Genomic DNA, 18503 nt, shown 5'->3' on the forward strand with positions numbered 1-18503 from the left:
GCGAGCTCCGTGCTCCCTGATTAATGTATAAACAACTACACATCGCTGCAAGTTGTTTTTGTTGATCTGAAAATGTTATATATATGTTTTTGTAAGAAAAACCATAGAGGTTATAATGGTTATTAAATAGTACAAGAATGTTGTGCAAATCTGGTCTGCACTGGTTTTAATAATCATATGCATTAGGTTCCTGTATATATGACTTTACACGGAGAGTAATTTTTTTTTCATATTGACCCAACATATACTAGAAAGCCAAGACACCAAAACTCATTAAAGGTGTATTTCTGTTTATTTAATACTATGTTCCCAAGACAGTGGTGAGTAGACAGCGCCTCCCCCTACAGGCCAACATGCAGAATGCACTGTGTAGAGAATCCTATAGGCAATCATTAATTTGCAAATGCAGAAATTAACTACCTAAGTATTTAATGGAGCCCTATACAATCCCAGGCCTGGCAAACATGGACAAGTGGTTGCTGTTGTAATTAAGATAGTCCAGGATTCTTCTCTCAATGTCATTTTTGTATCCATTTTGCTCAAGTATGCGTCTCAGGTATTTCTGGGGGGTTTCCGCAAGGTTCAGTTCATCTTCTGTGACCTTCTGAGCTAGTTCCTTCATGGAAGGCTGGTCATGCACCTACAGAAGCAAGATACAGATTCATTAAGTATTGTAAAACCAACCATACAAGTTTATGTAGCTCATATAATGTGGAGAATCAGCACTATACACAATGGCATAGGCATCCAAACGAATTTGTGCCAAAAAGTTATTTTCTGATGACAAGATGATATTATCTCCAAAGTGAAATTATAAGGCCCTATGCCCATGGGAGACACTACCTGTGGAATTTTCTGCAGGTATTTCCACAGGTTCACGCAGCTGCTCCCCGGAATCCGCAGCTATCCATTTATGTGGATTTCATGCGGAATTATTGCGGAATTCGAGTATTATTCCTGCGGATTCCCCCCCCCCCTGTATCTCCATAGTAGAAAGGCAGGAATTCCGCAGGAAAATCCGCATGAATAATTGACATGCAGCTCTTTGCAGCTGCGGGAAATCCACAGCATTTTCCGCAGCAATGAACCAGCACTCCCCAAATCGCTTAGGATAACATGGGGAGTGTCTGTACTTGCGCAAACCTGCAGATTTATCTGTAAAATCTAGAAAATCTGCAGATTTTCTGCAGCAAAATCCGCAGGTATTTTCTCCCATGGGCACATGGCCTTATAGTCTCTCCAAAGTGAAACAAGAAAAGGATGGGGGGGGGTTAATTCATTATGCCCTAATTTGTGTACCATAACAGTCAATGATGGCATACATACGTAGCTTTTCCCTTATGCTTTATATATGACTATTTTATAAGTCACAAGCACCAGGTCTGATCTGTTGTATCTGCTCTCTACATATCTGTGATTAGACATTGATGAATTTGCCCCTGTGATTACCTAGATATATACTCCTTTGCTGCATCTTCATTGTGCTACTTTTGAAAAATTATCAAGTTTATTGTTTTTATTTTTTTCATTGCCTCATTCCAAACACCATAGGGGCTATTCATCAAAGCTTTTTCAACACATTTCTGGCTAAAAAAAAAAAAAAGCTTTAAAAAGTCGCATTTTTTTGCACAATGTGGGGTTACTCTGCCTTTTTCACGCCACTCTCACTTAAGCGCCAAAATAGTGGGCAGATCTAGGGCAGGGGTGTGACGAGCGGCAGTCTTCACTACGCTTGAAATCTTACTCCAGCAGAGTACACTTCACACCTCGCCCGATTCATTAAGGGCCGTTTCACACATCTGACATTTCGCCGGATTGTCGGATCCGTCACACTCCAGTACAGAGTTAATATAGTACAATGGCATCGCGGCAAGCTCCGGTCACATGACAGCATGTGACCGGAGGTTGCCGTGATGCCATTGTACTGTATTACGCTGTACTGGAGTGTGCCGGATCCAGCAATCCGGCTAAATGCCGGATGTGTGAAACGGCCCTTAGAGGCATACACCTCCTAAAGAATCAGGAGCGTCTGGTCCGAGCCATCCCCTCATCAATACTGGTGAAAGAATCACCGATCTTGACGAATCCCCCCATACTTTTTTTTTTTATTATTTTTATTCAGTTTAGTTTGCTGATCAAACTGTAGTTTTCACTGGTAGCATTTTAGGGTAAACTGAACTTTTTATTCACTTTTTATTACATTTTTGGGAAAATAGATGAACAGTTTATGTTTTTCCAAATTTATTTCTAGGCAAAGACAAGATTACATATAAAATGAAAAAGATATAACAATTTCTTCATCAGGGAATAGCTATACTATGAGAACAAGGCGCTTTTTTTTCACAATTCTGGATATTCTATGGATATTGCAAAATTCTATGTCTTGTCACTACATAAAAGGTCTCGGCAAAACTAACAACAAACCAATAAAAACAAGTGAAAATGAAGGCTTGGCCCCCAAGCTACAGAACGCAAATGTATAAAAGGCACAACACTGAAATAATAAGAGTTTAGCGGTGCCCGGAATATGCCTAATTGATAGTCAAAGCCGAGGATCAGGGACTATAGCGGCAGGCTGGAGATGGCTGTGTGCACGCCCGGGGCTATGTTTAACATATCTGTGATAAAACATAAAGGAAGAACCTGTTTGGGGAAGATGGGGAAACAGTGACAGAAAAAGCATTAATGTCTACAAGCATTATGGGTTTTGACACAGAACAGAAGGAAATGAACATTTTCTAGGAAACGGTCCTGGTGTTAAGTTGCATCCATAAACCGCTCACACTGCGGGGTGAAGGGCAGGACGGTGCATCAACTCAACTTTCAGCAGGTGGACCTCGGGTTAAAAGTCTCATACAGAAAAGATCAAGGATGTCACTGAATCTCAGATATATACGATGCATTCGGGGAGATTCCAAAATCAATATTTGACAAAATGCCACAGAATTAAATAATTTATTGAGTTCATGGAAGCGACGCAGATATTTTATCACATATTATTTTATTATCGTTGTGTTGACATAGAATAAAACGGACTGAGTCTAATGAAATCACCAGAGAGCAGTAAATGAAGGATATAAAAATCTGGAGAGAAAGAAAAAAAAATGCATTAACATGTACTGGAGTCAGACGGAAAACGGCACGCTATTAAAAGTGACTGGATTAGTGCCTTAAGTATCCTCAGCGAGATGGCTGATTGTAAACTACAGGAATAGACGGGGCCATGCAGTCATTTCTGAGGCAGAGAAACAAAGTGTTATTCATCTTTGTCCTCGGGATAGCAAATGCTCAGTCCTGCATTACAAATGTAGAGATTTGGGATCACCGTCCCTCTAATAAAGGATGCTTGGCTGCTCTGTAAAAATGACTATGTCTCAAGGGAGGCAGCAAGCTGAACATCCGCATGTACTACCAAGAGGATGGTAATAGCTGGCATCAGACGTGGAGGCAGCTGGTCCAGCATCTTCACAGCAGGAGCTAAATGTGCTTGGTGGCTGTGGCTATCTGAGAGGATTAGCTGACGTTCTTGTGTGTGCACATGGGCACCTTCACTGGTATATTATCAAATAGGAAGAACCCAAAACCTGACCTGGAATCACATACTGTGCACAAAAAATCCAAACCGTTCAGCCACCATCTGAACTACATGATGCTGGTATATACAGTGCCTACAAGTAGTATTCAACCCCCTGCAGATTTCGCAGGTTTGATAAGATGCAAATAAGTTAGAGCCTGCAAACTTCAAACAAGAGCAGGATTTATTAACAGATGCATAAATCTTACAAACCAACAAGTTATGTTGCTCAGTTAAATTTTAATAAATTTTCAACATAAAAGTGTGGGTCAATTATTATTCAACCCCTAGGTTTAATATTTTGTGGAATAACCCTTGTTTGCAATTACAGCTAATAATCGTCTTTTATAAGACCTGATCAGGCCGGCACAGGTCTCTGGAGTTATCTTGGCCCACTCCTCCATGCAGATCTTCTCCAAGTTATCTAGGTTCTTTGGGTGTCTCATGTGGACTTTAATCTTGAGCTCCTTCCACAAGTTTTCAATTGGGTTAAGGTCAGGAGACTGACTAGGCCACTGCAACACCTTGATTTTTTCCCTCTTAAACCAGGCTTTGGTTTACTTGGCTGTGTGCTTTGGGTCGTTGTCTTGTTGGAAGATGAAATGACGACCCATCTTAAGATCCTTGATGGAGGAGCGGAGGTTCTTGGCCAAAATCTCCAGGTAGGCCGTGCTATCCATCTTCCCATGGATGCGGACCAGATGGCCAGGCCCCTTGGCTGAGAAACAGCCCAACAGCATGATGCTGCCACCACCATGCTTGACTGTAGGGATGGTATTCTTGGGGTCGTATGCAGTGCCATCCAGTCTCCAAACGTCACGTGTGTGGTTGGCACCAAAGATCTCGATCTTGGTCTCATCAGACCAGAGAACCTTGAACCAGTCTGTCTCAGAGTCCTCCAAGTGATCATGAGCAAACTGTAGACGAGCCTTGACATGACGCTTTGAAAGTAAAGGTACCTTACGGGCTCGTCTGGAACGGAGACCATTACAGTGGAGTACGTTACTTATGGTATTGACTGAAACCAATGTCCCCACTGCCATGAGATCTTCCCGGAGCTCCTTCCTTGTTGTCCTTGGGTTAGCCTTGACTCTTCGGACAAGCCTGGCCTCGGCACGGGTGGAAACTTTGAAAGGCTGTCCAGGCCGTGGAAGGCTAACAGTAGTTCCATAAGCCTTCCACTTCCGGATGATGCTCCCAACAGTGGAGACAGGTAGGCCCAACTCCTTGGAAAGGCTTTTGTACCCCTTGCCAGCCTTGTGACCCTCCACGATCTTGTCTCTGATGGCCTTGGAATGCTCCTTTGTCTTTCCCATGTTGACCAAGTATGAGTGCTGTTCACAAGTTTGGGGAGGGCCTTAATTAGTCAGAAAAGGCTGGAAAAAGAGATAATTAATCCAAACATGTGAAGCTCATTGTTCTTTGTGCCTGAAATACTTCTTAATACTTTAGGGGAACCAAACAGAATTCTGGTGGTTTGAGGGGTTGAATAATAAATGACCCTCTGAATAAACTTTTCACAATTTAAAAAAAAAAAAAAAGAAATAACTTTTTTGCTGCAGTGCATTTCACACTTCCAGGCTGATCTACAGTCCAAATGTCACAATGCCAAGTGTAAACCTGCTAAATCTGCAGGGGGTTGAATACTACTTGTAGGCACTGTATACAGTGACATGCAAAGGTTTGGGCACCCCTAGTTAAAGATGACACATTCCATTTGTATTTTAGGCAAGAAAAATAAATATATACAGTATATATATATATATATATATATATATACACATGGTATATATTTTCAACTTTTAAAATTAGCAAAAAAAGAAAATGAGCCAATGCAAAGGTTTGTGCACCCTTGGAGATTTATGTACTCAGATAACTTTGACCAAGGTTTCAAACCTTAATTAGCCTGTTAGGAAAGGCCAGGTGATGAAAAGGTCACAGCTTTATGCCCCCTTCACACATCAGTGATTCCGGTACATGTGTCGCCGTTTTCATACGTACCAGAATCACTGACATATGCAGACTTCTTAAAATCAATGGGTCTACGCACACATCAGTGTATCCACAAGGGCTGTGTGTCCGTATGGAGCACACGCGTGTATGTGTTTTCCGCACAGAGACAAGTCCGTTTTTCTCCGACAGCACTGGTGTCACAGGAACCCCACAGTGGCGGGATCCGTGTGACACGTAGCGGACATGTAGCGGAGAAAACACGCATCTTTGAAATAAAATTAATTTCTATACTCAACTGTCTAAGCACTGCTGTCACTTGCTTCAGGGCACACTCATTATGTTCATTGCATATTCACTGCACTGCGGACCCAGAAGCAGCAGCGCTGGAGACATCAGCACCACAGACAGCAGTACTGGGGACAAGTGAGTAAAAAGTTCCTGATCTCCTGATTACCTTCAGCATGTCTATGAAAAACTTGTGTGTTTTCCACGGACATGTGAAAGAGGCCTTATAAATATCCAGCCTCCCCTAACCGTGTGCCACAAGACAGCAGCAGCCAAGTATGGGTTCTTCTAAGCAGCTGCCTAGCACTCTGAAAATGAAAATGGTGGAGGCCCACAAAGCAGGAGAAGATTATAAGAAGATAGGAAAGTGTTTACAAGTTGCCTTTTCCTCAGTTCGGAATGTCATAAAGAAATGGCAGTTAACATGAACAGTGGAGATCAAGATAAGGTCTGGAAGATCAAGCTAAATTTTTTCGAGAGCTGCTCATAGGATTGCTAGAGAGGTAAATTAGATCCCCCGCTTGACTATAAAAAACCATCAGGACAATTTAATAGACTCTGGAGTTGTGGTAAATTGTTCTACGGTTCAGAGACACCTGCAGAAATATGGCCTTTATGGAAGAGTCATCAGAAGAAACCCTCTCCTGCGTTTTCATCATAAAATGCAACATCAGAAGTATGCAAAAGAGCATCTAAACAACCCTGATGCATTTTGAAAATAGGTCCTGTGGTCCAATGAGGTTAAAATAGAACTCTTTGGCCATGCCACAATAATCAAAGGTATGTGTGGAGAAAAAAGGGCACAGAATTTCAGGAAAAGAATGTTTTGCCAACCATTAAGCATTGAGTGGATCAATCATGCTTTGGGCTTGTGTTGCAGCCAATGACACGGGGAACATTTCACGGGTAGAGAGAAGAATGGGTTCAATTAAATTTCAACAAATTCTTGATGCAAACATGACACCATCTGTAAAAAAAGCTGAAGTTGAAAAAAGGATGGCTTCTACAAATGGATAATGATCTTGGGCAAGCACTAAAATGCTTGGGTGCACACTACTAAATGCGAACAGGTCAAACGCTCTGAAAGAGCTCACCTCAAGTAACGAGTATTATGGAAGTTAATTATTGGGCAGTTCGGCTCTCCACCCATATACAGCCAGCCATAAAAAGCATTTCTGGGGGTTTGGTTTTTTTCACACACTAAATCTTTTTACTCCCCGGAAGAGCCTTTCAGTCATTCGTTTTGATGCATTTTTTTGCAAGAAGATGCAGATTTGGTGTATAACTTTCAGCACCAAATCTGCATCTCCTGGCAAAAAAAAAAAAAAATCGCACCAAAACTGCATCGCATTTTGATGCGATTTTTTGCTGGGAGATGCAGATTTGGTGCAGGAATGTGGTGTATAAATTTCAGCTCCAAATCTCCATGGCAAAAAAACCCTGACAAACGGTTTTGACGCCGTTTTGGTGAGGTTTTCTGCCAGGAGATGCAAATTTTGTGCAGTAATTTGGTGCAGACATTTCAGCACCAAATTGGCAAATCCTGGCAGAAAACTATTTTTGTGCGTGTTTGTTTTTTTGCAAAGATATGGAAATTTGGTGCTCGAATATAAACACCAAGTTCCTGCACTAAATCTGCATCTCCTGGCAAAAAAAACGCATAAGGTTTGGATGCGGTTTTTTGCCAGAATATGCAGATTTGGTGCAGGAATTTGGTGTACAAATTTTAGCACCAAATCTGCATCTCTTGGCAAAAAAAATTGTGGTTTTCTGCCAGGAAATGCAGATCTAATTGAACTCAGTTCACATGAGGTGAGGTCACGGAGTTCGATCAATTCACCTGAGGTGAGTTTAACTGCGGTCACAGGTGAGTTACCGTGGGAGCCTCTACCTGTGACTGCAGTTAAACTTAGTGATGTCACTACTGGGTATCACAATATGGGAGGACCCTATGCCAATTTATTTACTTTTACACCACTATAAGGAAGAATACAGCATGTGTGGTTCCAACCAATCACAGACATTGTTACCCAGGGTAGGAGCGCGGTCTGACTGCAACCAATCACAGATTTTGGGACTGATGGTGGGTGACGGAAGCAGTGAATATGTATGAGGGTTAATGAGCGAACCCGGAAGCAGTGTTACAGCACATGAAACTCAGTAAGTATAACACTCCTATTCTAATCCTAGCCCTTTCTACCACCATTTTACAGCACCATGTTCAGACCCTCATAGACTTATATAGGGTTTGGTGTCTGGGCAGATGTGAGGGTTCAAGTCTAGTCCCGAATCGGATTTATTTTTAAAGTCCAACTGGAACCGGTTCACCCATCTCTAGATAGCATGACTGACAATAGCAGTGAGAAGGGTCAATGGGCTCATGGTGAATTTCCATACTTTTCAGAGTACATTGGTAGCATTTTGACAATTCTGAATATAATTTTTATTTTTTTCTTTAAAGAAGACCTGTCATCAGGTGGTCAAAAGTGACCAATTTTTGCTCTTTTATTTCCACTGCCCCCCTGAGTATTCTGCTTTTTGTTTGTCTTTGTTTTGCTTTTTAAATTCGGCAAACTTTTTTTATTTAGTGCTAGTTCTATGGTCTTTACCGAGCGAGTGTGGCTCACAGGATTCCATGGGGACACTTTTTTTTATGCCATGAATCCTTGGTAAAATAAACATGAACACTAAGTAAAAAGGCCCATACCCCTAGAACTGTATGGCGGATGTAAAAAAACCCGGAATACTCAAGTGAGCCGTGGCAATAAAATAGTAACATTCATGGCACTGTTCAAATGGGCCATTGTGTGGCGACAGAAGTATTATTCTGTAATCATGCATGTTGTCGGCAATATAGCTTCTGCTTATAAAGGGAAATGTGCTACTGACAGTGAGTTGTTATTGGCCTGCAAAAATTATAAAAGCAGCTGACGAATGAGCATTTTGTTGGCTTGATGGCTGATCGGCACCATGCTAACATGGCTTGATGATGGAGAAAAAGTGTTCTTATGGATGCACATTGTAATTAGAATGGACATAATGCTAAAATCAGCGGTAATTACACTTTTCTCCGACCTCGGCAGTTACACCACAAGTTCAGGTGTGTTTGACAGCCAAGATTCTGGTCTTACATTTGCAGGAAAGTGATCCATGCCTATGTTATGCTGGCATATCACTAAAAACACTAATCTGCTTGGGCAGGTTTACAGACTTCTCCTTCACCTTCATCTCTGCAACAGATAGCAATGGACTCATCCCTGTAATAAATCATCATCTGACTTCACCGAATTTTGCAGACAAAGTCTCCAATTGGCTCTGATTACATATTTTTGTTTTCACACTGGAAAACATCTCAGAAACCTTAATTACTGCTAAAAGCCATACAGCTCTCCACTTAATGATGTTTCCCATTTAGGAATAAGCTCATGTAACTCTATACTAATGACCCCTATGTTTTATTGTGAAGAATGGGTGCCAAATTGTTCCATCTGTATTAGATTTTACCATTTGTTACTGCTGAACATTTAAAGAACCACCAAAAAAATGAAAAAGAAGTTTAGTGACAAGTTCACTCATATATAAATGTTGTAGAATCTCACTTCATAGTTCTAAGTTTAATCATCTGATATTGGAATATACTGTAGGTCCATCCATCGTGAGGCAGAAACACTTTACAGAGTGGCTTTAACAAGGGTTAACTTAGTGGCTGTTCACAATGTGATTTTCCTGGTATAAAGTATAAAGCCTCGAATTTGCATCTGTGCGTGCTGTATTGTAGGGGTTCACACACTTTTTGGTCACATTGTAGATGTCCTTGTTTTCCTGGCAGGAGCACTTTCCAATCAAACGCCAGGCAAATTTTCGTTATTTGTAAAATGTTGCTAATAACCTTATTTATTATGCGAATGGCATTTGTTTTTGAGGTCGGGTCCCTTCAATGTGAGTTTACATGTTGCTCTGTACAATAAAGACCTTAAACACCACAGTAGATAAAATGGTTGGGTGTAACTAGCTTGCATGGAAGTTACTAAAATGATGCCCCTTCTGTGACATCACTTCCTGCCTTCTGTGACATCACTTCCTGCCTTCTGTGACATCACTTGCTGCCTTCTGTGACATCACTTGCTGCCTTCTGTGACATCTCTTGCTGCCTTCTGGGACATCACTTCCTGCCTTCTGGGACATCACTTCCTGCCTTCTGGGACATCACTTCTTGCTTTCTGTGACATCACTTCCTGGACTGCAGCTATTGGTGGAGGCTACCCCTCCCAGACTTCTTGCTCTGTCGCCCTCTGCATTAACTCTGCACATAATACTAGTTCCAAATGCAGAAGGCAACAAAGTCTAAAATGGAGCGAAAAGCTGCCCTCTACATGCAAAATGAAAGTAGGTGGCAGGCATGGCAAGAAATCTGTAAGGTCATGACTCAGGTAATATCTGCAAAATAGGGAGCAATAACAGAGACGTAGATGCCATTTTGACAAATTCTGTACAGCCCAGTAACATACGGTAATTTGGCTACTTCTTCTGGTGTGAAAGGGAACCTGTCATTCTGATAATGGGATCTGATCTGCAGGCAGGACATTTTGGAGCAGGAGGACATGATCACAGTAATATACATTTTTGTGGGAAAATTATCAGTAAAATTTTCATTTCTATTCATTGAAATCCCTGCCATTTGAATGTTTAAGCGGCCAATGGGCAGTCTAATTCAGGGAGTGACAGTCTTCCATGCATGCAGAGACAGCTGTCAATCACTAGTAGGACCGCCCACTGGACTCATGTACACAAACACAAGGGATTTCAATGAATAAAGTACAAGTTATACGGATTCTTGTCCAACAAACCCATATATCATTCTGCTCAGCTCCTACTTTTCTATACCATGCTATCCACAGATCGGACAGGAAGTACATCTTAACAGCTTCCCTTTAAATGCCCTTTAGCAAACAGAATTAAAAGTGCTGGTATAGTATTTGCCCCTAGAAGGAACATTTCACAATGTAAAAAATGTGGCCACAGTTTCACTTTAAATTGTGAAATAAAGGGGTTTTCTTTATAAATGGCTTGACATGCCAATAATTTAGTTTTTTAGGTAACCTTAGGCAAGTGTCAGATACCACAAAACAGGGGTCGGGAGCCATGAATGCCACATATTTTAAAATGTAATTCCATGAGAGCCATACTCACCAGGGGGGAGCGGCGGAGGTGGAGCGGCTCTGAATGCCGCAGGAGGCAGGGTAGGTGATGCTGTGGGCACGGAGGTGGGGGTGTTGCAGCTCAAGAGCGTCAGTGTGCGAAGGCTCGACAATACTGCTGTGGGCTCATAGGTTGTCACAACGGCAAGCCCGCAGTAGCCAGCGGACTGCGGGCTGCTTTGAATCAACCGCAGTTGACGAGATCGACATCAAGAAAATGGCCGTGGCGCGTGCGCAGATCGACCTGATGGACTTCAAGAAAATGGCTGTGGAGTCCTATTTACGCCCATGCCACCTCTGCAGCCATTTTCTTGAAGTCGATCTCGTCAATTGCAGGAGATTCAAAGCAGCCCGCAGTCCGCTGGCTACTGCAGGCTCGCCGCTGCAACACCACTCGACCTTGCAGTATCACCAACCCTGCACCACCACTACCGCCCCAGTAAGCCATATGCAGTTTGTAAGACGCACCCCCATATTTCCCATTTTTCAATTTTGGGGGAAACAAAGTGCGTCTTACAAACCGGAAAATACAGTATTTTTTTAATTAAAAATTGGTCTGCGAGCCAGATGCAGCCATCAAAAGAGCCAAATCTGGCTCGCGAGCCATAGGTTCCCGCCCCCTGACATAGAACAATAGTATGTATTTAGATCTAATGGCAAATTTAACATCTCAGATTCTGTCACATTATGGTCAATTTTCTGAGTACCATACTCATTGAGAAGACAGGTCCGTCATATGGTTAGTTAAACCCCATATCTTTAAAACAAAGAAGGAAATGCCACATTTTTGGGGGTTCCTTGTACTTTACTGTCTTTTTAACACTAGAAGTCCCAGAGAGGGGTCATTTAACATTTCTACCTTTGGAACCCAGAGACGGGCCGAATGACATTCTTTTGTGCTAATTGGAGCCATCAGAGTTGTCAGTTTGGACTAAGGGTCATTTGACCCTCTTTCGGGACTTCAGGGGGGAGCTCGAAATTTCTGGGACTTCTAGTGTTAAAGCACCACAATTCCTATCATCTTATCCTCATCAGGTCACATAACAAAATGATATCAATTATGAAGTAGAGCTACATAATCTGTATCTGTATGGTTAGGGTCCTGGTTGGGGCAGAAATTAGTGTTTTGTGGATTGGATGTGATCTGCAACAAAACCTAGATACAGCAGCAAATGTCTGTCCCTACCCAAAGTCAAAGAGTCATCAGTGACGTTTGTTTCAGGGGCTGAGCTAGTCAGTGCTCTACTGAGCATGTGTCAGTTGTCAATTCCGACATACGCTTAGTATGAGTTCCCTTCTCATTGTGCAATAATCTTTTTGATGCACAGTGACAGTGCACTTCTTCACAAACTCTGAGAAGCGACAAGTCGGCAAGATAGCACACTGTCAGTGCATATTATAAGGAGAGAACGCGGTGAGCCGAGACCAGCCATGCCTTTGTTGGGGAATATCGCATAGTAAGAAGGGATCTCATACTGTGGAGACGTCTGAGTTGACTACATACGGTACATATGCTCAGTAGAGGTTTAGCCCAGGCCCTGAAATGGACATCACTGATGATGCCTCGTTTCAAGGTGGGGACAATGGCTGCTGCAGTGACCGCAGCCTCTGAGCCCTGATGATGTCCCATTTGATTATCCCAGCAGGACATGGAGATTCTCAAACAAAATGTCAACAGAAGTAGGTAAAAAAAAATAAGTAAAGCTGGTGTCACACATAACGACGACGACAACGACGTCGCTGCTACGTCACCATTTTCTGTGACGTTGCAGCGACGTCCCGTCGCTGTCGCTGTGTGTGACATCCAGCAACGACCTGGCCCCTGCTGTGAGGTCGCCGGTCGTTGCTGAATGTCCAGCTTCATTTTTTGGTCGTCACTCTCCCGCTGTGACACACACATCGCTGTGTGTGACAGCGAGAGAGCGACGAAATGAAGCGATCAGGAGCCGGCACTGGCAGCTGCGGTAAGCTGTAACCAGCGTAAACATCGGGTAACCAAGGGAAGACCTTACCCTGGTTACCCGATGTTTACGCTGGTTACCAGCCTCCGCTCTTGCTGCCAGTGCCGGCTCCTGCACTGTGACATGTGGCTGCAGTACGCATCGGGTAATTAACCCGATGTATACTGTAGCAAGGAGAGCAGGAAGCCAGCGCTAAGCAGTGCGCGCGGCTCCCTGCTCTCTGCACTGTGACATGTAGCTGCAGCACACATCGGGTTAATTAACCCGATGTGTACTGCAGGAGAGCAAGGAGCCAGCGCTAAGCGCGGCTCCCTGCTCTCTGAACATGTAGCACAGCGACCTTATGATCGCTGCTTCTGCTGTGTTTGACAGCTAAGCAGCGATCATAACAGCGACTTACAAGGTCGCTGTTACGTCACTGAAAATGGTGACGTAACAGCGACGTCGTTGTCGCTGTCGTTTAGTGTGACACCAGCTTAACGTAGTTCCAATTAAGGAAGGAGGAATTGGTGTTTATTTGCTACTTGTCTCAGAGATCAATTTGATAAGTGTCAGTGGGTGTTGTGGAGGAACATGGTGCCACAAAGCCATCAATCAATGGGGGAGCGTCAAATGGCAGAGAAGGAATCAGGAAGACACACAGATCTAACGATGCCTTGGTGCCATCATCATTACTAGGTGATTGAATGATGACAGAGAAGTCTGGATCTTCAACAGGTCTGTAGTTTTTGGGGGAGGGGTTCCACTGGATATAATGATTTTCAACAAGCAACTGCCTAAAGAGTAAACTTCACTTTAAAGTAACTTTACATAATAAGCAATGGCTTGTGTGTGCATGAGAATAACACTATCTTTGGACTTAATAAGACCTCTATGCATTTATACCAGTTTTCCCATGTGATGGCAATATGTTCTGAGCTGGTGGGAGAAGACTAGCTATTGTGATGTCTTCCATACACAGCAAAGCATACAGAGATGGATTCCTTCTCTTGATTCTTTAATGAGCATACAGAAGAAGCAGCAGCAGTATCGAGGGGATTATATAGCAGTACTGAGCTGTGTAGATGTGACTCCATCTATGGGATGAACTAAAAAGGCGTGTTAGAATACTAGGCATAATCTTTCTTTGTCCCCTCAGGTTGTATTCTTAATATGCCCCTCACTATTCCCTCTTCCCCTTTTTTGTAGAGTATAACAGGATACCACTGGCAGACAGTCTTGTCTTGTTTTTTGCAAGAGGAGTGCAGCTGTTTATTTTAAAAGTGTATGGCAAGTTCAGAAGGCGGGGGAGGGGAAAAGTGTCTCATAAGTGGGGAAGGAAGCAGAATGTTTTGATCAGATATATTACATTATTTCTTGTATTCACTTGGAATATTGATTTATACTAAGTTTGCTGGAAACACAGTTCAGTTCCCTTTTAACAATATACAAATAGACAGAGAATGGAGTATGATGTGTAGCATCTCCTATAGGGAATTCATCAAAAACATCCACATTTGTGAGTTTAGCCATCTCACCGCAAAGTCTATATATAATTATGTTAGTCTGAAGCTAATACATATTGCTGCAGGCTCACATAATCCAGAACAAAGTGGCCTGTCCTAACGAGCTGTGAAGCACCAGGACAAAGTTACGCCTCTTAGAGAACAGGAGATAGTGATTTTTCTTACTTTCTTGGATGCTAGGATTTCGCGCACCTCTTGCTGGAAATCAATAAAGCGATCGTGATAGATGGCCATGCACCACGTTTCCATGAAGTAGCTGTTTTGAGAAGGAGAAAAAAATTGAGTTATCCGGTGAACCTTTCATTAACAGCTAATAAAGTATTTACCTGATTTTTTTCCCTTTTTTTTTTTTCTTTCATAATTTACAGCTCAGGGCCCATCAGGATCGTTTGTTCATAAAATGCCTCCCCATAACAGCATGGTCAATCAATTTTTTTAATGGATGTTCCTGATGTACAGCCAGCTCTGGTAATTACACTTAAAGTGGCTTAATTCAGAGCTGTAGCAAGACCCAGTGAAGAATCCTGATTTTATCAGAATTTAAAAGCCTGAAGACCTGTGAGGGACCATGTCTCCATTATCCGGTCTCATTTGAGAAAAGCAGATTGTAGGATTAACTGAACTGGTGCATAAACAAATTAAATTTGTGTAGACAATGACACAAATGTTGTTCAGCATTAAGGTCTGAGGATTAATATATGACAGAAAAACAGGCCAGGCTAGCGCTGCAGTGCTGCAGCCGCATTGTGCACTAATTCACAACTTTCTTGTTTTGTACCAGATATCTGTTATATAAGCATTATAATTCATGTACAAACGTGCGTCCATCTCTGTAACCTCAAGTCCTGGAGGACGGTCATGCAGACACAATGTGACATCTAACCCTCATATAGGGGCTTCGTTCCCACTTTTTGCTCATAACAAGGGGCAGATTTATTTGTTTTTCCTGATAATTACTAAGTGATAAATCAGTATTCAGTGTTCTGAAAACAACTCAACTTCTATTTAATCTTAATATATTTACTTATTAATGCGACATCCTTCAAGTCCTGTACATGCAAACCCTCAATTAACAGATAAAACTGACTGTATTAGAGGCCATGTAAATATACAAGAGGTCTAATTAGTAGGAGGAGAAGTTTACACGCTTCCATAGGGATGTCAGTGTGAATATGAATTAGTAAATTCTCCTGCATCGCTCTCGCCTCTAATAGGGCTCGTTCACACAAACGTCTTAAACAGACGTCTGCTGTCCGAATTGAATCTGACGGCACACTGACCTGGTATTCAATAGCGCTGATTAGACGACATTTTTTTCCCCACACACACAAAGTGTCCATTTGAAAAAAAAAAATCCTTTTTTGTGAAACTCACTAATTCAAATCTATAGATGCTCAAAAATTAAAATGGATCATACGTATATAGCTCTGATTTTTTCAAATGTAACATTTTATTGGTTTTCATAACAAAAGCAATTCCAATCATTGATATGCAAAAATAGAGAGAATAGCATCATGGTACCATTAATAACAGCAATCTATAGTCAGTAAATCACGTATTCTTGCAACTCAGGTGATCATATTAAATACATTTGACTCGCACCGAATGTAGTCCCACAAACTTTTCCCTCGATCTTCTACTGCATCAGAGGCAGGAATCACTTAAAAAGAGAACAAAGGAGAGAAGGAAAGAGTGAAGAAGGAAAGGAGACTTAAGGCCGCTTTACACACTGCGATATCGGTACCGATATCGCCAGCATGCATACCCGCCTCCATGGGTTGTGCGACACGGACCTGTCACATGGACTTACCTTCCATGCGACGTCGCTGTGACCGGCGAACCGCCTCCTTTCTAAGGGGGCGGTTCGTTCAGCATCACAGCGACGTCACAGCAGCGTCACTGAACCGCCGCCCAATAGAAGCGGAGGGGCGGAGATGAGCGGGACGTAACATGCCACGCCGCAAGATCCTTCTCCAGCTTAGTAACAAATTGTTGGAAATTAAGGGAGAACAGCCTGGAGAGGTCAGACAGAATAGTAATACCCAGGTAACCAATACTATCGCCACGGGGCCATCTGAAGGGAAAACCGGAACGCAAAGAGGAAACCTGACTCTGGGGCAGGGCCACGTTCAAAGCCTCCGATTTGTCAAGATTAATTTTGAAACCGGACCACCTCCCAAATCGCTCCAGCTTGGACATCAACACAGGGAGCCCAAACAAAGGGTTTTAAAAATAGATCAGAAGGTCATCGGCGAATGCCGAACATTTATATTCACTATTCGCTATTTTGATTCCCCGAATGTCCGAGTTGGTCCGAAGTATAGCTCTGATTTTAACAGATACATTGCAATAAACTGTATTTCATCATGCACATTCTAAACTCTTGGTGTCACAGGACCCTAAAAAATAGACACTTTAAAGAACGTCATGAGGAAATTTGGCGGTGCAATTAAATGGCAATTTTGACAGAAAACAGCTTTATCACCAGGAAAGCCACTTAATTCCGTGTCACGATTTGGTGGGTGACAGCAGTTTTCTGGCAAAATTGAGTATGGGTCAATGCACCCATGTGGTAGGTCTTAAAGAGGTGCACCCACCAGGATTTTGCTATGTGAACTAAAGGCAGCGGCATACTGGCTCTCGGATGCTGAATCTAGGCATACCTGTTGTAGAAAGATGGGATGCCTGGTTACAGAAATATCTCTAATCAAAGTTGCAGAAATGTACTGCACTTTGATTGACAGGTGCAACACGGGCGGGCCTTTGTGGGTTGGCTTCCTCTATGATGTGCCTCCTTTTCTTTATTTGCCCCGTTTCTCCTGTCAATCATAATGCAGTGCATTTCTGCCTCTTTGTTTAAAGATATTTCTGTAACCAAGTATCCGATTTTTCTACAACAGGTATGCCTGGATTCAGCATCTTACAGCCAATATGGCACTGCCTTTACTTCATATAGCAAAATCCTGGTGGTTGGTTCTCTTTAAGGATGTACCTAAAGGGAAAGGAAAAGATCTTTTTAAAACGATGCCGGCTCAGTAATAAGGTTATCATAGCTTTAGAAATCTGTAGTGATCAGCTTTGGTTGCCAATTTTCAATGTGGAAGATGAGGAGGTCCATCAGAGGAAGAGCTGCAATTTGTATGTGGCTCTCTGCTTTCAATAATAAGGTTTTTCTTCATGAGAAAACCCCTTTAGCTAAACAATTGATGAATTTCCTGTTCAGATTGCGTACCCAGGCGACAGTACTGCGATACATTAAATATTATAAAAAGTATTATAAAACCCGGCGATTGATCACAGAATAGGAAGAGGACTGGAGTATTTTAGTTACAAGTAAGATAAGCAGCAGCACTCAATGTCAGACAGCAGCTGCAAAAGCAAATAGAATTTTATGAAGTATGAAAAGAGGCGTAGAAACCTTTAATCCCAATGTACTAGTACCCTTCTAGAAAACAATACTAAGGCCACATCTCAAACATAATATTTAGTTTTGGGCTCCACAAGGTATAATGGATATAGGAGAGCTAGAGGGCTTGTAATAAACAAAATTATTATATGGGATGGAAGGTCTCCTATAGTAAATATGCCTTAAATGTGAACTTATGTATGAATATACAGTACAGACAAAAAGTTTGGACACACCTTCTCATTCAAAGAGTTTTCTTTATTTTCATGACTCTGAAAATTGTAGATTCACATTGAAGGCATCAAAACTATGAATTAACACAATTGGAATGAAATACTTAACAAAAAAGTGTGAAACAACTGAAAATATGTCTTATATTCCAGGTTCTTCAAAGTAGCCACCTTTGATTACTGCTTTGCACACTCTTGGCATTCTCTTGATGAGCTTTAAGAGGTGGTCACCGGAAATGGTTTTCACTACTCATGTGTGCCCTGTCAGGTTTAATAAGTGGGATTTCTTGCCTTATAAATAGGGTTAGGACCATCAGTTGTGTTGTGCAGAAGTCTGGTGGATACACAGCTTATACTCCTACTGAATAGACTGTTAGAATTTGTGTTATGG

General features: G+C 42.1%; 1 protein-coding gene across 4 annotated transcripts in view; it reads right to left on the reverse strand.

Moving 5' to 3' along the window:
* Nucleotides 1-289: 289 nt before the first annotated feature.
* The window catches only part of CFAP61 (cilia and flagella associated protein 61), a 447743-nt gene continuing 429529 nt past the window's right edge, over nt 290-18503 (reverse strand). For all 4 annotated transcript variants that reach the window (XM_075339389.1, XM_075339390.1, XM_075339388.1 and 1 more), the window contains 2 exons: nt 14642-14732; nt 290-640 (listed from right to left, as the gene is read on the reverse strand). In XM_075339389.1, the coding sequence (XP_075195504.1) occupies nt 440-640; nt 14642-14732 (292 nt within the window). In that variant the 3' untranslated portion in view covers nt 290-439. The remainder of the gene's footprint in view (nt 641-14641; nt 14733-18503) is intronic.

The sequence above is a fragment of the Anomaloglossus baeobatrachus genome, chromosome 3, assembly GCF_048569485.1.
Source record: "Anomaloglossus baeobatrachus isolate aAnoBae1 chromosome 3, aAnoBae1.hap1, whole genome shotgun sequence".
NCBI lineage: Eukaryota > Metazoa > Chordata > Amphibia > Anura > Aromobatidae > Anomaloglossus > Anomaloglossus baeobatrachus.